An 18604-nucleotide genomic window follows, 5' to 3' on the forward strand; every position below is an offset into this window, starting at 1 on the left:
GACCCCCGATGCAAAACTTGTAACAAGCCCCCAACTATAATGCTTTATTCATAGTCCTGGGCTCCCCTATATGGAGAGGAGAGGCCTTATGGGCCCCCTAAGGCTCCTGGGCCCGGGTGCAACCGCATCCCCTGCATCCCCTATAGTTACGCCTCTGCATTGTAGACATCTTTCAAAGCATGCTATTTAAGGAGGAACATCAAACGACTGAAATGTATCAGAAAACCTCAAGGCATATTGACCCCTGCAAGGCCAACTCTACTGCATGCTATCACCATTAATGTCATATCGAAGGAGACTTGTAGATGTAGGATTGCCTCATGACAGACTAGCAATGTCTGACTGATGTGACCATAATGGGCCGCTGCCACTTAAAGGGAATGTGTCATTAGAAAAGGTCTATTATTAAACATATTTTAAGAATTTTGGGTGATTTTTTAAAAAACATTTTTAGCATTACAGAGCTGCATGCAAGGTCTCCTCCTCTCTGGAGTGCTGATTGGTGGAGAAAGGGGACCATTCTCCCAATAGATGAGAGTCCTGAAAGTGGAACTTACTGTGATTTGTTATGGCATATACCATAACTGTCTCCGATTGGGACTACCCTTGTGGCCCTTGGAAGTGGGTCCGTATGGCAATGTGCCCCCAGAAATGTTGTGCACCGCTGACCTTTGTATAGATAACACAGGATCCACCATTCACAATAGGTGATGGTCACGGCTCACCTCCTCCCCCTCCCTGCACAAAGGGCTCTGTACAGGTCACAGAGCACGTTAGAACTCTTTTCCATAGAAGTTTCAAATCTACAGGTTCCTACAGTCCGTGATGCGCCTATAAAGCATATCTCTTAATGTGGTTAACAGCAGCTCAGGCAAGATGGCTGCCCACATAGTAGGGCAAAAAAAAGTACAATTAAGAGAAAACATGTACCCGAATGTGGGCTCAATCAGTTAAAAAATAATATATCTATATCTATCTATATACAAGGGGTGGACAAAAATATGGAAACACTGTACAAAATGCGTGTGATTTAATCATTAGCACTGAGCTTCCCTTTTGACCCCTGCTTGGCTGTGAGCTTTCCCACCAAATTTGTGTTTATTTCACCTCTTGCCCTGCTCTGGGTGGTTTTGGCAGTCAGCTGTTAACAGCAGCTGAGCGGCTCCAACCCCTGACCAATGGACCTTGTTGTTCTGGCAGATGTTCACTTCTGCCCGGCAGCATCTGTGTCATATTACCTCCACTTACATTCGGTCTCTACAGGTCCTAATGTAATACGATTTACAATCCCATGTAACTTAAGGCATGTGTTTCGTACAGTGTTTCCATATTTTTGTCCACCCACTATATGTATGTATATTATACCCATCATTTCTAAAGGCCCGCAGGGGTCACATAGATTTGACCCCACTGACTGACCACCAACTGTATAACCCAGCCTTAGCCATCAATATCTGTTCTGACAGTATATCCAGTCTACATGATACAGTATATAAACCAAGAGTGCAGAAGCGACACAGGGATGGCTTGGACCATGTATTGCAATATATAAAGCAACTCTATTAATGAGTCAAAACAGTTAAATCACAGACTAATTTCATCCCCAAAAGAGAAAACCCGAACATGTTTCCAGAGATTGAAGCAAGAAGGAAGTCTGCAGGCAGTGTGCCTGGTGAACAGAAAGCAGACATTTCCAGTCAGTTATCTCCCAGTAAGTCTCCTTATTTGGCATTGCTCTGGTGCTCTGCTCCGCGCTCGCCAAATCCCAGGCGTCCTACACATGACACCGTCATGAGGAAGAAGGCAACTAGGCCAAAATGCTCCGGGTAAAAGTGTAGCCATACATTATTGGGCAGATTACTGGGCACACTATGGCTCAGGGTCACATACTTTAGAATTCGTATCTCACTTCACAGAAACAAGGCAGCAGTTTTTGGGAGAGGGTCTGGGCCAGATGGGTAGATTAACCTTATGAAGAAAAAGCAAATATAATAAAAAGGCCAGATCTACTATTCTAGCACATCTACAGGCAGGTCAGGATGTACCATATCACTAAACGGATGAATGCCCATTCATGGGTGTACCAAAGCAAAAGGTCACTAAAATCAATGGCACGTGGCACGACTGAAGAGCCATGCACGCTCTTCAACTGACAAGCATAACATAGGACCTGTTGCGGTGCGACGGCTTCATTGAGGGTTGAGCCCCAAACCACATGACCACCTTCTTCTTGTCATCACAGAAGGTCCGAAAAGTGTTGTGTCAGAAATCCCTCAGTAGAATCAGTATATAATGTATCCTTCTTCACAATATCTCCTGTGGTGTATGGACTGATTGGATGACAGGGAGGTATATCCCCTAGCTGGCCAATCAGCCACAACTGAAGTGTATTTATTTCGGTCCCGCCTCTACATGGGCGCCGGTTATTGTCCTGCCCGAGGTGTTTGGTGAGGCAGCGGACCCCTGTCAGCTAAGTGCCTGTGAGCTTTTACACTTCTACCTTATACTGGGTTACGTACATTGCCGTTCTCATCTGCATTAAACCTCTTCCCTAATTCTCCATCTTGGAGATACTAGGCCCCCTAGCTTCCTAATGTGGGGCTGCTTCTATTGGGGGAATCACCCTGCTTCTAGGCAGGGTCTGCCACACTAAAGTTGATTAGGGATAGCATTCCCTTCCTTATATTGTTGTTACCATTACTCGCCCAATTTTCTCTTCCCTGCGTTTTGGTAAGATAATACATGTCTATATTTGTCCATTGCAGACATTAATTACACCTTGGTCTGAGGGTTTTGGTGGTCTCCGTGGAGGACGCTGAACTTGTGCCCTACATGAATGTAATAGGACCTCCAAAATCCATAGCCCAGAATAAATTAGTAAATTCCCCCCCCCCCCCCAAATGGTCAGTAGTATCTTGCACATTAGAAGTTGCACACGACTTCATTAAACAAAAAACAAAAAAAAACAAAAAAAAAAAAAGTTTTTTTGTACCTGGCCAATATTAAAAAAAACAAACCAAAAAATTAATACACCGAGTGGCCACAGGAGGCAATTGCCTACTTTGTTCTCATATGGACAGGTAAGTTCTACAAGCCTGTTCACATGGTCGGTGCTGCATGGTGGGTGCTATGTCTGTGGGGTGTATGACCCCGAGCTATAGGGGTTGTGTCTAGCAGCAGCGGAGTTGTTGGGCAACTGAGTTGCCCCTTCATGCAGTGCTGCACCCTGTAACATGGGGAGCCACTAAGGCTGGGCTCAAAATTGCAACATGCCATCTCTTAGCAATGACATGGGTACCTGCAGCCCATATGCAATGTTAATAGAGGCCATACATGCGGAATCCGCTGCAAAATAGAGCATGTTGCAATTTTGAGCCCGGTCTTAGTGGCTCCCTATGTTACAGGGTGCAGCACTGCATGAAGGGGCAATTCAGTTGCCCAACAACTCCGCTGCTGCTATATAGATTATATTGCACAGGACAAATGGTGAGCCGTCACGTGGTCATCCGCAATATAGGAACAACAACAGGTACACAGGGTCGCCGGCCGGGCTCACCGCCAAATCTGTTGCAGGCCTCCTGCATGCGAAATCTGGTCTGCCTGTGAGAGCCCGGCCTAAAAAGAGGTTGCTGTGAAGTAGCTAGTGGGCTTATACAATTTGATCACAATGTAACAAAGAACCTTGTGCTTATAAACATTTGTAATAAACACTAGATCAGCATATAAAGCCGGCTGCATATGAATGGATTTGCATTGCGGAATCCGTGGATTCTTAGAAAATACCATTGAGAGAACGCTATTGGAAAGCGCTTCTTCCTGCCCACTTGAGGAATCGAATTGCGATTTCCACAAGCGGGGGGGGGGGGGGGGGGGCTAATCGCAGCCTGCTCTATTTTAATGCAGATACCGCACGGACGGTTTTCATTGTCGATAGAAGCCATCTGACCCGTGGCCCTTCTGCAATTGACATTGCGGAAAGATCGAGGATTCCATGTCATCGCCTAGCGGCGGTGCAGGAAAAACAAATATTTTTTTAAAATTTGTACTGCGCATGTCCGACGGCGGCTCGCCACAGCCATCCGCGCTACAGATGAAGAAGAGAAAAGACAGGTATGCCGGCAGCAGTTGGGGCCAGACTCCACTGCGGCCTCCTGCATGCAGAATCCGACCCTTTCGTGTGCAGCCGGCCTAGGGACGGTTCCACATCTGCTGCAGATCCGGCTCAAAATACCGGAAGAAGAAGCGCTGCACGCAGCATCTTTTCTTCCATCCAAAAGCCGAGCAGCTGAGCAGAAACAGAACGAACCCCATTATAGTCAATGGGGTCTGTTCAGTGCCACCCTGAGACGGCTTCATTCCCCGAACGAACAGAGCATTCATAGACCTTCCAACAAGGAATGCATCCAGGTTTTATACGCAATTCCTGCAGTATGGAACGGAATATCTTTCTGGCTTCTGAGAAGGATGAAAAAAAACTACAATTTATCACAATGGAGATTACAACGCCGAGTGCCCAGTAGATGCCAGACCTCCGAACAGCTGCTTGTACTAAAAAGTGGGCTTCTCCAAACAGCTGCTGGCCTTGATTTCAGGAGAAGGTAAAGGGGTAAAATGTTAAAAAGTTTCCACTAACTTTGTGTATAGTTTTACGTACTTCTGCTGCAATCTCTAGTGCGCTTCATAGAATATGTAACTCAGCGAGGACAAAGAAAAATGGCAGCAAGAGAAAGTTTACTGTCATTTTAGGAACTTTAAGATGGACTAAAACCTGCGAGTTCAGTCATGAACCTCCCTTGGGCTAACACAGGATTGCAAAACTCTTCTGAGAGCGATCCACCTCAGAGAGGCCCTGGTGTCAGGCATCTCAACGGTACAGTCTACAAGGAGAGGCCGCCAAATAGCAGGGCGGAATCATCCTCCCTCATACTGCAACCAAGTGCAGTTACCTACGATCACGTGGGCGCACAACCCGGGTGCTGCTGACATTGGCATACATGGTGCCACTTGCAACAGTTTGCTAGTCACAATGACTCTGGATGTACATAAGGGCACCTTTTCAACCAGAAGTAAAGTTAGCCAGAAACAACTTTTTATCATCCGAGCCATGAAAAGGCTGAAACGTAAAGGATTAGCCCCAGGTAGAAGAAGGATGAGCCACCGCGCCATCCAACCACATGCACAGAAGATGATGCTCACATCAATAGGGAAAGCAATAGTTGTGTTGTGGAGACAGCCGGGGGAGTGTAATAGGATCCGGCTCTGTTTGCTAGTCCCAGCCTGCTCCGTAGAACAGGTCAGACAAGTTTTCACTCATTTTTTCCTGTTGTGTGAACTGAGGTGAAGTCCCAGGCAATACCTTACAATTGTGAAGAGATGCATGACAACCTGGATGATGAGAACATTACTGCTGATCCCCATTAAGCCCCACGTTCACTTTCTATTATGTTAACACCTCTGCTGCTGGCGACCAATCAATACATCAGCGTGAAGCTTCTATTCAGTTACAGCCTTTATTGAACTTTTTTTCTTCATTAGTAGAGTGCATACACCCGAATAACCCTCTAATAGGTCAACAATGCATTCCTTTGGTGCAAAGTTAGTCCTACCCTGTTATCTAGATGCCCTGTGTTGCACCAGCGCTCACACGGCTTGCAGGCATTGGGAAAAATGTTCTTTTTAAAAAAGATAGAAATTATGACATTGTGCTAAACTTTATACATAGATGAGTCCTGGTCTTCCTTAGACATGTACAAAGGCATGCCGGAGATCAGGCCTGCACAACTTAAAGGCCCATTTACATGCAAAGACAATCTTTCAAACAACTGAAAGATTGACAGTTTTAGTGATCGTTTTGCATAAAGTGTTAATGAACACTAATGTCCATTAACACTTTATAATTTTCATTTCGTGTAAAAGAGCTTACCGGAGCTGTTTGCAGAGCACAGCATGTGGTCTGAGCACTGCACACAGCTCCTTTGTTCTCGCACGGGCTATCGGCCGAGTAATAATAATAATCTTTATTTGTATAGCGCCAACTTATTCTGCAGTGCTTAGAATACAATGTAATCTCCGACTCCTATACAGAACACAGCATGTGGTCCCTGTTATCTACTCTCTGGCTGAACAATGGATTTTAAGCTCACCTTAAAATCATCGTTCAGCCGAAGAGTGAACGATGGCAGCGTTTAGAAGCAACAATTATCGCTCATATACCATCGTTTGAACGAATTTTGAGCAATAATCATTGCGTGTAAATGGGCCTTTATAGTAAGCAGGTTCGGAAATTAATATCGGCCGCAGATGTTTTTTTAGCGGCTTACTTTGTAAGTTAGCTGTTAAAAACGTATCTATTCTGAACTTTAATGAGTAAGCTATTTTGCAAACGACTTTGCTAATCGCTACCAGTTTTTCACCCATTTTGCATGTAGTTAATGGGAAGGTTTACAACTCTTGTCAGCAATCTGTTGGTCACACATTACAAGGCAAATCCAGCATTGACTCCCCAGGATGCTCTGCCTGCTAGTGAACAGACATGAGCATGGACCTCAGTTGGTTCATGCTGCTATTGAGGCTGTCTGCACAAGAACAGATTTGCATTGCGGAATCCGTGATCGGCGTCCGGACCGCGGATCTGCAGCAAATGTAGTTCGTAACATGCTATGGAAAAGCGCTTTTTCCTGCAGACGAGTGGAAATAAATTGCGATTTCTGCTTGCTGAGAAAAAAAAAAAAAAAAAAAAAAAAAAAAAAAAATTGCAGCATGTTCCATTGTTGCGAGGATTCTGCATGGACTGGCTTCTATTGAAGGCAATGGAAGTCGTCCAACCCATGTCCCTTCCGCAATTGACAATGCGGAAAAGCTGCGGATTCCGTGTCATTGCCTAGTGATGGCGCAGGAAAAAATAAACCTTTGTTTTTTTTAAAATGTGTACTGCACATGTCCAACGGAGAGCCATATGGACCATCCGTAGTTGCGACAGTTATTCGCAGACTCCGACTGCGATCAGGGCCCGATTCCGCTGTGGCCTCCCACATGCCGAATCCGACCCGGTTGTGTGCAGACTGCCTTTAACACAGAATGTGTATGCAAGTTAATTAGCAAAACTTTAACTGTGCGCACTGCTATGCTATAAATACTGAGGAACCTAAGAAAAAGCCCAAGCAGAATTACATCTAACTTTCTACATAATACACTTACTGCAGCAAATACTGTAGGCTGAACGATTCTGCTGCACCGCTACTCCTGGGGCTAACAGGACCTTCCCTGACTGGAATGACAGTCATGTGACTCATTCACTGAGGGTCCTATACCCTGCACAGTCATGTGACTCATTCACTGAGTGTCCTATACCCTGCACAGTCATGTGACTCATTCACTGAGGGTCCTATACCCTGCAGTCATGTGACTCATTCACTGAGGGTCCTATACCCTGCACAGTCATGTGACTCATTCACTGAGGGTCCTATACCCTGCACAGTCATGTGACTCATTCACTGAGGGTCCTATACCCTGCACAGTCATGTGACTCATTCACTGAGGGTCCTATACCCTGCACAGTCATGTGACTCATTCACTGAGGGTCCTATACCCTGCACAGTCATGTGACTCATTCACTGAGGGTCCTATACCCTGCAAGTCATGTTATGCTAGCAGCTAGTGGAAGAATTTAGGCTTTATCACTAGCAGCTAGGATGTCATGACTTTGCTACAGACTGACAGGACTACGATGTCAAAAGGTTAGCAAGTAGCCTCTTGACATCATCGTCATGTCATAGTCCAGGGGCCACCAAAAATTACCTGCCGGGCCGACTTAAAACAGTTATGCAAAAATTACAAGAATATATTACCCATGTCCCCACAGCACCATAAACTAAGTTCTGGTACTGTTAGGGAGGCGATAGGGAGTCGCGTGATTTTTTACACTCACCTGCTCCCCCGATCCAGCACTGAAGTCCTGGCGGCACACAAAACTCTGACTAGAGTATTGTGCATGCTCTCACTCATAGACTTGTATAGGAGAGCGAATGCACAGGAGTCATAAGTCACATTTTTGTGCGCCGCCAGGACTTCAGAAAGGGACACCGCTAGATTGGTTCCCTTTAAACAAAGTTCCAAAAATAAGGGACTCCCAGTTTGTGGCAGCAAACCACACACAAAACTAAGGAACATAGTAAATAAGTGTTAGAAACTGAGGCTTCTGGTCGAACCTTCTGCAATAAGATGCACCAGGACATGACGACGTCTTATTTCTATGGGGACCGAGGAAGTAGCCGGTCATAAATAGTGGACTGTCCCGGAGTAGGCAGACTGCCACTTACTAGAGGAAACTTAACGCCGAATTCTAAATGGGTAAGGAGATTGGTTTTAAGACAGATCAAGTAAGGATCGCATTTTCTAAGAGCTCCTTCGGGACTGAATTCTCCTTCTCCACCGCCTTTGTTTCAGTGCAGCTCGGCCACCGTTCATCAAAAAGGATTGTGTTCTTTTTGGCACCTAGATAAAAGAATTGCTAGCACACCTTCCTGATCCTTGCTCATTTGTACAAGCTATGCAGCCAATTACAAAGCAGTCAAATGATACTTGCTATCTTGGCCAGCACAAGGGATTACACACCAGAAATTCCCAGGAGGGGGTAGGGGGGGAATAAATATAGAGGTCACATGATCCCTACTCGCCATTCTATCACCGTATGTCTCGCTCACCTGTGCATGTTCCCATTGGTAGTGAAGGACTGCCCGCACATGGAACATCGGTAAGGCCTCTCTCCGGAGTGGACAAGCATGTGGCGGTCCAGAGAGCTAGCAGAGCTCAGGGATTTCCCACAGATGCTACAACTATGGTCGGTCCCTCCAGTGTCAGTGTTGTGCTGTAAGGGGAAGGACCAAAAAAATGAGTAATTTTAATGTTAAAATCATAATCACTTTACATTACATAAATGGTTTTTGCACATCTTTAGACCAGACCGTATTCTTCAATTCATGCAGATGGATTGAAGCTTTTGATATTCTACCATAGTCCAAAAGTAGGCCATTTTTCTACTACCCACAAAAAGACATATGGAGTGCTGCAAAGTGGAAATAGGACAACCCTTTAGTACGTTTAGACGTAACGATTATCATTAAAAAAATCATTAAAACGAATGAAACTGAACAATAATCGCTCAGTTTAAACCCAAGTCAACGACGAATGAGAATCATTCGCTTTTCATTTAGTTTCAGGCGGCATAAAAGTCCTCAGTGGCTTGTTGGCTTCTCGTTAAATTTAAACACTCCCCGCTCAGTACTTCACATAGGAATGAGAAGCACTGAATGATTCTCATTGATGATCTGTCTGTGTAAAAGGGCCTTTAGACTAAGTTCTTCTTAAATCCAGACCTCCCACTCCAGTTTCCAAGATTTTACCAGAGCTGCACCAGTTCTCTAGAATGTGCTACCCCAGACAATTGGGTTAATTCCCACACCCAACCAAGCGTGTTCTAAAAACAAATCTTTTTAGAGGCCTTCTATTATTCCCCAATTTACCTCGCTTTGGAAACCTGACCCAGACATCCCACTGCATCCATACACTCTAATGCACTTCATTCCTGATACTGGCTGGTGACCGGCTCATACAGCTTTATGTATAGTAAGCACCCTATTTCAGTAAAAGATGGCTGGACCATTGCTTAGAACAAGCACTTGTACCACTTGTGTCCCTCCTAGCGTGTTATAGTCTGTAAGCTCTTGGGAGCAGGACCATCACACCTATTGTTCAAACTGGCTATTGGTTTAATATTGTATGTAATGTCTTATGAATTAGATTTTCTCTGAGTTGTAATGTGCTGTGGAAGATGTTGGCGCTATATACACTCATTGTCAAAAAAATCCAGGCGGGCATGGAGGCATACAGGTTCCATATGGTATCCCGTGGAATATACCTCCACATTTGCTATGACTGAGATTCTACATTGTGCAAACTCGTAGGCTGTTGACTTTGGCATCCCAGATGGTCCCATACATGTTCTATTGGTGATAAATCTGGCAACCGGGCAGCGACAGAAGTGTGACAATGTTGTGGAGACATTCCTGTGACCCCTTGTGTGTGCGGTCGGGCATTATCCTGCTGGAAAATGCCTCTTGGAAGCCGCCATGAGAGGAACACATGTGGCTGCAGGATGTCCTGAACATATCGCTAAGCTGTCATTGTCCCTCGTACCACTTCTAGGGGTGACCGACTGTCATATGCGATGGCCCCCCAGACCACCACACCAGTAGAGGGCAGTGTGCCGCTCCACAGCAAAGGCAGGATTGAGGCGCTCACCCCTAGGTCTCCAGACACGAATACGGCCATCATCAGTGCCCAAACTAAACCTGGATTCATTGCTGAAGACCACCTGGTTCCACTCCGCAGCATTTAGTTTCATCGTTCATGAAACCATTGCAAATGAAGGTGATGGTGGATGTCAAAGGGCAATATATGTAATGGGTGTTGTGACACCAAATTTCCTTCAGCCAAGCGCCTGAAGTAGTTCCAACAGACACAAGGGTATACCAATGGCGCCACCTGTTTCAGGATAGAGGACAACAAAACAGTTGGAACTGCTCATGCTTGTCCGATGATCAGATGCTCCTCTCTACTGGTTGTCTGTCAGGGGTCTTGAGCCCGGTAACCTTGTGTGCCCTCACACATCCACTGGTCTCACCACTTCTTAACAGTCTGGTCAGACACTTCTCTCTACTGGTGGTCTATAGGGGGTACTGAGCCCAGTCACCTTGTGTGCCCTCACTCATCCACTGGTCCCAACACCTCCTAACAGTCTGGTCAGACACTCCTTTCTACTGGTGGTCTGTTGGGGATCTTGAGCCCGGTCACCTTGTGTGCCCTCACACATCCATTGGTCCCAACACCCTCTAACAGTCTGGTCAGACACGCCTCTCTACTAGTGGTCTGTAAGGGGCGTCCTGAGCCCAGTCACCTTGTGTGCCCTCACACATCCATTGGTCCCAACACCCCCTAACATTCTGGTCAGAACGGCCGGTGGTGGACAATTCGTCTATATGACCATCCAGCCTCTCACATTCCAATAATGTGCCCCTCCCACAAAAGGAGAGAAGATAAAAAAAGGGAGGGGGAAAAAATATATAAACTACGAGTGGTGGTTGCAGATGACATTTTTCTTAATGACTCTGACCTTTAATGAAGACATACCGCAAAATGGGTCCTACTGTTATTATGCTATAGTGTTCTATGCAAATCTCGAGAGGATTAATATGAGAGAGACTATAGGGGGGGGGGGGGGCAATTGTGGTCAACAAGCTCTACACAAGCGGAAGAAGAGGTCACTACACACAAGGAGCCTCCGAGAGCCTCTTATAGGCCAAGGGGGAACCACTTTTAGGGCCTCCGGTGACAAGACCGTTCATCCAAATCACACCACTAATCATTTACATATCTGCCTGAGATGGAACTGCAGGACGGGTTTTGCAGCTAAATGACAACTTCTTCTAGGGGTGCGATTATTTTTTTTTGACAAAGAGTAACTAGAATAATTAATCTTCATACACTTATAACAGATACGCTTTGTGTAACGTTCAGTAGAAGAGCTTTCTAGGCATAGTACCTGACGGATGTGCATAGTGAGCTGGTGCTGTGAATTGCACATCTTTTCACACAGGGGACACGTATACGAGGACTTGTCATCTTTTGATTCCTGTTAAATAAGGAGATAACATTGTATTCAGGCATGGCTTGAAGAGAAACAATTAGACAGGCGATTTTTACTCATTTGACAGCAGCACATAGGTACAGAACAAGTAAACTTCTATGAGAAGAGTCATATACACCTATAATGCTGCAGAAAAAGCATAACTGTTATGTACTTAAACCAACTGCATCTTTCTCCCATATTTCCTCATGTTGACTCTACTGTAATCAGCCAAGTGCCATGTGTTACATGTCACACTACTTATTATCTAGGGTTCCTGAACTTAGCACATATACATGACCAATATGGATTCTATGCGATATCAGTTCGAAAGAAGGTGCTCTGCCCAAACAGACAGGGTAATAAAGCCTCCAATAATCTATTAGTTTATCCTGCGTCCCCCAGGGGTACACAGAGGGCACTACACAGTAGTTGGGAAAGATGGCTATGAAACGGAAAAACTATAGAATACATAAAAAGGTCTGGGAAGGGACTTGTATAGCGCCAACTTATTCTGCAGCACTTACTTATTACCCCCCACCAAGCTGGGTACTCAGCCTTCCATCCTTCCGAGGTCGGTAAAATGAGTCAACCTTGAGCCAGCGACCTGAACCAGGCGGGGATTGAACTCGCAACTTTAAGGTTGTGAGCGAGACTGCATACGGCTGCCTTAACACTCTGCGCCACACCCTTTTAGACGTAACGATTATCATTAAAAAAATTGTTCAAAACGGGCGAAAGTGAATGATCATCATTCACTTTTCGTTCATCATTGTGGACATAAATAACAGCGTTGGCTCGCTCACTAAGCGTTCCGATTAAATACCGATCGTACGATCGTTCTCACTTACACAGCGAATGTGAACGATTGTTTGTCCGAACGAGCCAATGATGTATCTGCCGGTCTAAACAGGCTGCCCGAGTGAACTCTGAAGGAGGGAACGATGGCAAACGATAAATCGGCAGGTCTAAAGGGACTCACATGTGCCCCCATAGATAAGGATGTCGGAGGAGGTATTACACCTCTTTCCAGAATCCATTTCTGTTACTTTGTATATGTCATGGAAGCGTTTTCCCTATACATCAGCATATTAACAAGAGAGTAATTGCCAGTTCACCTTGAAGTGAAGACTGACACATAATCCAAGCCGCCCCGGCAAATGTCTATTTGCACAAGAGTTTATCATTAACCGAGGTCCAAATTTTCCTAATACCAGCACAGGGGAAAGGATGCGAGATGCTTGCTGTATTACAACTGTTTCTGCCGTATTGCAGCAGGCAGGCAAGAAAACCAAAAACCAGGAACTTCTCTTATTGCAAGGGAAGCGAGAGAGGCTGCAGCTGGTAAAAAGGTGTGTTATAAAGGGTGCGGGAGAAGAGAAAGGGACAGTATCCTGAGATCTGCCCAAAAGTGCTCTTTGGAAGAGCAGACGGGTTAGGAGGCCACTTTTGGAGTGAGAGAATGGGGCGAGTCAGGAGGGCTGGTCAGACTAGGAGTCCAGTGGGCGGTCCTATAAGTGATTGACTGATATCTCTGTATACACATTCATACAAGTTGTCAATTCCTCATAGGAGTCCAGTGGGCGGTCCTATTAGTGATTGACAGATTTCGGTATGCACATTTATACAAGAAACCTGGCAATTAATGATAGGAGTCCAGTAGGCGGTCCCATTAGTGATTGACAGATATTCCGGTACATATATATTTATACAAGAAAGCTGGCAATTACTGATAGGACCGCCTGCTGGACTCCTACGTACAGAACAAGCACAGGTTTAAATGAATAAACTACAAGTTATACTGAAAGTTTCCGAAGAAAATTAGATATCAATCCGCTCGCCCCCTCCTGCTCTATGACATGACATGCTGCCCATAGATTGGATTACATTTACAATATTGCAGGTTCCCTTTAAAAAAGGGTTTTTACAGGCAGCGCCGACCAGAATATATGGAAGCACTGCTCCAACCCTAGTGCAGTGGCCGGCGCTCGTAATTGCAGGCCCAGTGCTCTTTGAACTCAATGGAAGCTGTGCTTGTATTTGCAGGTTGGGGTCCCATTGATTTCAGCAAGAGCTGCACCTGCAATGATGATAGCCGGCCACTACACAGAAATGCTGCTCCGACCCCGGTGTATCCTGGCCGGCGCTGCCTGGAAAAATCCCTTTAAATTCACCTAAAACATTAAAAACCAACTAGAAATAACCACAACATCCCACACACAGCCATGACACACAACAGGAGCTCAGCAAGCAGAGATGTAAGGAGTTGTCCGTGGGGTCCTCACACTACATATAGTAGCTCCTCTGGTTGACTGGAGAGAAACCGGTTGTCACCAGGGGGTTTATTCCCCCCATCACTGACCAAATGGTACCACTAATATGTCTGGGAAATAAAGCCAACGCTAACGGTTTTTGCTCAGTGTAACTCAGCGATGACGACAACACCCCGCCATGAAGACCCTGCAGAACTGCTCAGCTTCTTAGGCCTTGTAATGGGGACATGGATTCCATTCCTTACCTGATTTCTTCTACCAATCCTGTTTGGAGGTGGACATTTTCCTGGCGATTTAGTGTTCTGAAGGTTTGCGCCATTTTCAGCAATATTGGTTGTGCTCATCACGGCTGACATCATTGCATTGACAGATGACAAGTCACTTGCCTCCGAACCATTGTAGAGGTTGCCCGGCTTCATCTTGCTGGTTGTTTCCTTCGCTATAAAACAGACCAACACAGATATTTACATGTGCAAATCATCATCAAGGAGGGGAACATTTACTGGGGCCCCATGTGGTCAACGGCTGTCGTGGATTTCACTAAGAGCGATGTACATATATATATATATAGGAAAATGTGTTTCAAGGTTTGTTCTTCATAGGCTCCTACATGCCTTTCAGGGATCTTAACCAAACTTGGTACACATAGGGTAGATTCAGCAAATGGAATTCTGCAACAAGTTCCGCAACTAAAAACAGCGTCAAAATCTTTACTGGCCCAAATCCACTGCAGATCAGTGTTAAAAAGCCTCAGATTTCGATGCATTTTTAATTTATTTATTTAGACAGAATTCGCCATGGAATATTCCGCCATAATTATGTCATCTGAACAGATCATAAACTTCATGGTCCAACTTAAAACACTAGAGCAGCTTAAGGAACTATTTTGTATACCATTTCAATAAAGGAGGCCTATTGTATAATCTATGGTAAAATAGGATGCTTTGTGATTCGGTGGCATGAAGAATTTAGACGGGTGGCAGACCCGGAATACCTCCAAAAACCGAAATCCCATCAGACAATTGCAGCCAAAAGCAAAAAAAGTAAACATACTGCAAGCAATCTGACCAAGAACTTAAAAATGAGCTGTAAAGAGTCAGGACATCAAGGGCCGCAGAGACCCCAAAACAGCATGAAACAAATTCAAAAAGAGAGGGTAAGAGCCAAGGCATCAAGAGATACCCAAGCCTCACCGGGTATATAAGCTAGTTTATTAATGAGTTCTAAATTGTAGCATATGGAACACTGTCTACATTCTGATGATGGGGCTCATGGCAACCGCACAATGTCACTTGGTTGCCCTGATCCTTATTAGAATCACTTCTATCGCCACCAGCAGAAATTTCAATACCACCAATGTTTTAAGGAACTACAGTTCAAGCAATTCCCGAAAATGTTACATACTTATCCGAGTTGCATCCAAGATTCTCATGTGCAACCGGCATCTGTCCGTATGCTGTCTGATATCAGCAGGACAGTGGGCATTGCATATCCGATTCTTGTCTGTGATATGGGCCAGAATAGGACATGTTGCAATTCTTTTCATACGGACCATCGGTCTGTGTGAAAACTCGTAAACGTGAACAGCCTCATAGGCAAGAATAGGTTTGTGCACGGTCCATGAAATAAAAGGACAGCAAGTAGGCAGAATACATGCCTATGTGAATGGGCCCTATACGAAATTTTTTAGCAGAGGCTACCACCTCGGCACAAAAAACTTTTAACATCTTGCTTTGAACCCAAGTGTATATAGAAGGTTTAAGGTACAACCAATAATTCTATGCATTTGAAATGGTCAAATGTATTTCTGTACGATAGGTCTCGTTTCCACTTCTCCTAGTTCTACATTTTGGAGACTCGTTGACTAGGCTTTACACCAAGTTGGCTGCCTTCACATCGGGATCGGGGGTTCTGTTTTTCTGCTCCGTTTGGGGAGCAGGAAGGGGGAATCCCCTGCCAAACAGATCCGTCTTATGATGGCACCAAACAGGCTCTATTGACTATAATGGGGTCCATTCGGTTTCCACTTAGCTGCCCGGAATTTTAACAAAAAAGGTGCCGCATCCGGCACTTTTGCTTTGGGTATTTTGTGCTGGATCTGCAACAGAACCTCCAACCAGAGCGTCCAACGCAGATGTGAAGGCAGCCTTACTGGTCAACATCTTTGTAGTGAGCAGAGAAACATACACGGAGGCAACACAAATACCCCGCAAAAGGATTACCTCCATTTTCCTTGGCCATGTGCTCAGTAGTGGTTGGAAGGTCTTGTCGAATACTCTTATCCGTCATAATGGTGGCCGAGACACTGAAGGTGGAGTCCGCAGCGACTCTCTCTAGAACTGCAGGTAGAAGCATATGTCAGACCTCACATCATCAGTGTGTTACAGTCACTTGGAAATAAGGAAAAGTATTCGAAGTACTAAATAACTAAAAGAAAACAGATACTAGACAGACTGGATGCCATGACGGATCATGTACAGGCACGGATGTTGTATGACCGCCCTATAGCTACATGTGAAACATAAAACACATATTCACGCTTCTATACACTGCAGTTTCACGTCTCTTCCCATTCTGCAAAGACAGGAAGACATTTGCTTCATGTATTTCCTTATCGAGAAGACAATGTGACTGCTGGCGGCATCCACATCATGTACTGCAGCCGCTCTTCGCAGTGCACCCTCTTGTCGGAGCATGTTTAACCCCTTAGTGACTGGCCTATTTTGTACCTTAAGGACCAAGTGATTTTCATCATCATACGGCAAAAGCCATAACTTATGGAGATAGCCGTATGAGGGCTTGTTGGCTTTGGGACGGGTTATATACTTTACTGGTCCCACTCTGGGATATATATATATATATATAATGTGTATAACTTACTATGCTTTTTTGGAGGAGGGGGGGGGGGGGGGGAGAGAGAAAGACCCAGAAGTTTTATTTTTCCGGAAACAGAGCAGTACGAGGTTTTGTTTATTGCAAGAAGAGCTGTAGTTTTTATTGGTACCAGTTTGACTTTTGGATTGTTTTTATTGTATTTTTTGGAGGAGACAAACAAAGGAAAAATCAACAATTCTAACGTTACATTTTAAACCTATTTTTACGACATTCATCATGCAATATTTTCCTTTTCTATGTCACTTTTTTTCTGGGGAAAATTGCATTTTTAGTTCTTTAAATTAAAACTTAACAGAATTTTTCGATACTATTTTTTAGTCTCTGAAGGGGACTTCAAGATGTGATTGTTTGATCACTAAAATAGTACACTTCATTACTTATGTAGTGCATTCCACCAAGGCCTCAGTCACAAGGGCGTTTTTTTCGCGCGATTTGCGTATGCGATCCGCGTATATATTGGCCCAATGCTTCGCAATGGGATCGGTCACATGTGTTTTTTATGCGGATGTGCGAAAAATTATAGGACACGATTCGCAGAACGTACGTATCTGCGTTTGATTGTGCGCACAAAAGGCATGTACTGCAACTAGCTGCGATTTTTCGCTGGCGAGCACGCCGCACTGTACTCCCGTCATCTGCACGAGTGCATAGTCTTCTAGGAAGTTTCGGCCGATCCAAGATTCATGCGCATTTTGATGCGCATGGCGATTTTACTTAGGTCAGACGGCCGTTTTGCTGCAACGATAAACGCGGCTAGGTGCAGATTTTTCGGTGAATAGTCGGACCCGGTCACGTGATTTGCGGATGCGCATTTGTTATGCGATCCGCAAATCGCGCGAAAAAACGCCTGTATGACTGAGGCCTAAGTCTACGACAGCAGCCTATTAGAGTTAAATGGCAGACATGGGAGGCCTTTGTCAGGCTTCCAGCTGCCATGGGAGTCCATTGGTACTTTGGGATAGTATTGTGGGGTGCCGATGGGTGACATAAGGAGCCCCCTTCCCCAGCTTACATGCTGCAGTTGCTATTTATTGCGGCACGGAAGGGGTTAATCTGACAGAATTTGAGGTTTCTCCGTTTCTGGCTGTTAGAGCAGGAGCCTGGTTGTCAGTAGTCAGCCAAGCCACCACCTTAAATGGGCAATTTTAAAAGACGTAGTAAAAAGGCGTATTGAGGTCCCTAATGGGCTAATTTGGTTATTGATCACTTGTTATACAAGACTTTGCTGAATGTAAAGTAGTCGGCTGCGGCTTGGAGTTGGTTCTGGTGCACACTGCAGTCTCGGTAGGCTTAGGACTCAGTACGGCTTTATATCCCGATGTCAGCTGGGAAATGGTTAATAAAACTGTATAATTAGGTGCGGAACAACTGCGATATGAATATGGAGACCTGCAGACCGCGTCTGTACATTTTAGGTTTCCCTGCACTGGTGGTAAATAAGGGGGTCGTTGGAAGCGATGGCGTATATAAACTTTTTCCATAGACTTCAACATGTCGATCGATCTGTTCCTTCTGCTTCTACAACACAAGAGTCAGGAAACAAGAGGATGCAGGGAGGGTCACAAACATTGGGAGGAGTGAGAAGGGAAGCAGCGCCTGACTAACTGCAACCACGAGTCTGAGTCATGAAGAAGAAACCGAAGCACACGCTAGGATATATATACTCTAAACCATCTCCTCCTGGTGTGCAGCGAATGAGCTCTCCCACCGAAGCAGATGGGAAAAGCGTCCCAAGCTGGAAAAGAAGGACAGG

The 18604-nt window shown here is 45.1% G+C and overlaps 1 protein-coding gene across 3 annotated transcripts in view; it reads right to left on the bottom strand.

Annotated features, from left to right (window-relative positions):
- Positions 1-18604, bottom strand: part of RREB1 (ras responsive element binding protein 1) — a 95409-nt gene that overhangs the window by 26895 nt on the left and 49910 nt on the right. For all 3 annotated transcript variants that reach the window (XM_066579297.1, XM_066579294.1, XM_066579295.1), the window contains exons 3-6: positions 16179-16295; positions 14202-14395; positions 11600-11689; positions 8703-8866 (exon numbers count right to left, since the gene is read on the bottom strand). In XM_066579297.1, the coding sequence (XP_066435394.1) occupies positions 8703-8866; positions 11600-11689; positions 14202-14395; positions 16179-16295 (565 nt within the window). The remainder of the gene's footprint in view (positions 1-8702; positions 8867-11599; positions 11690-14201; positions 14396-16178; positions 16296-18604) is intronic.

This window comes from Eleutherodactylus coqui, chromosome 9 (genome assembly GCF_035609145.1).
Source record: "Eleutherodactylus coqui strain aEleCoq1 chromosome 9, aEleCoq1.hap1, whole genome shotgun sequence".
In the NCBI taxonomy this organism is placed as follows: domain Eukaryota; kingdom Metazoa; phylum Chordata; class Amphibia; order Anura; family Eleutherodactylidae; genus Eleutherodactylus; species Eleutherodactylus coqui.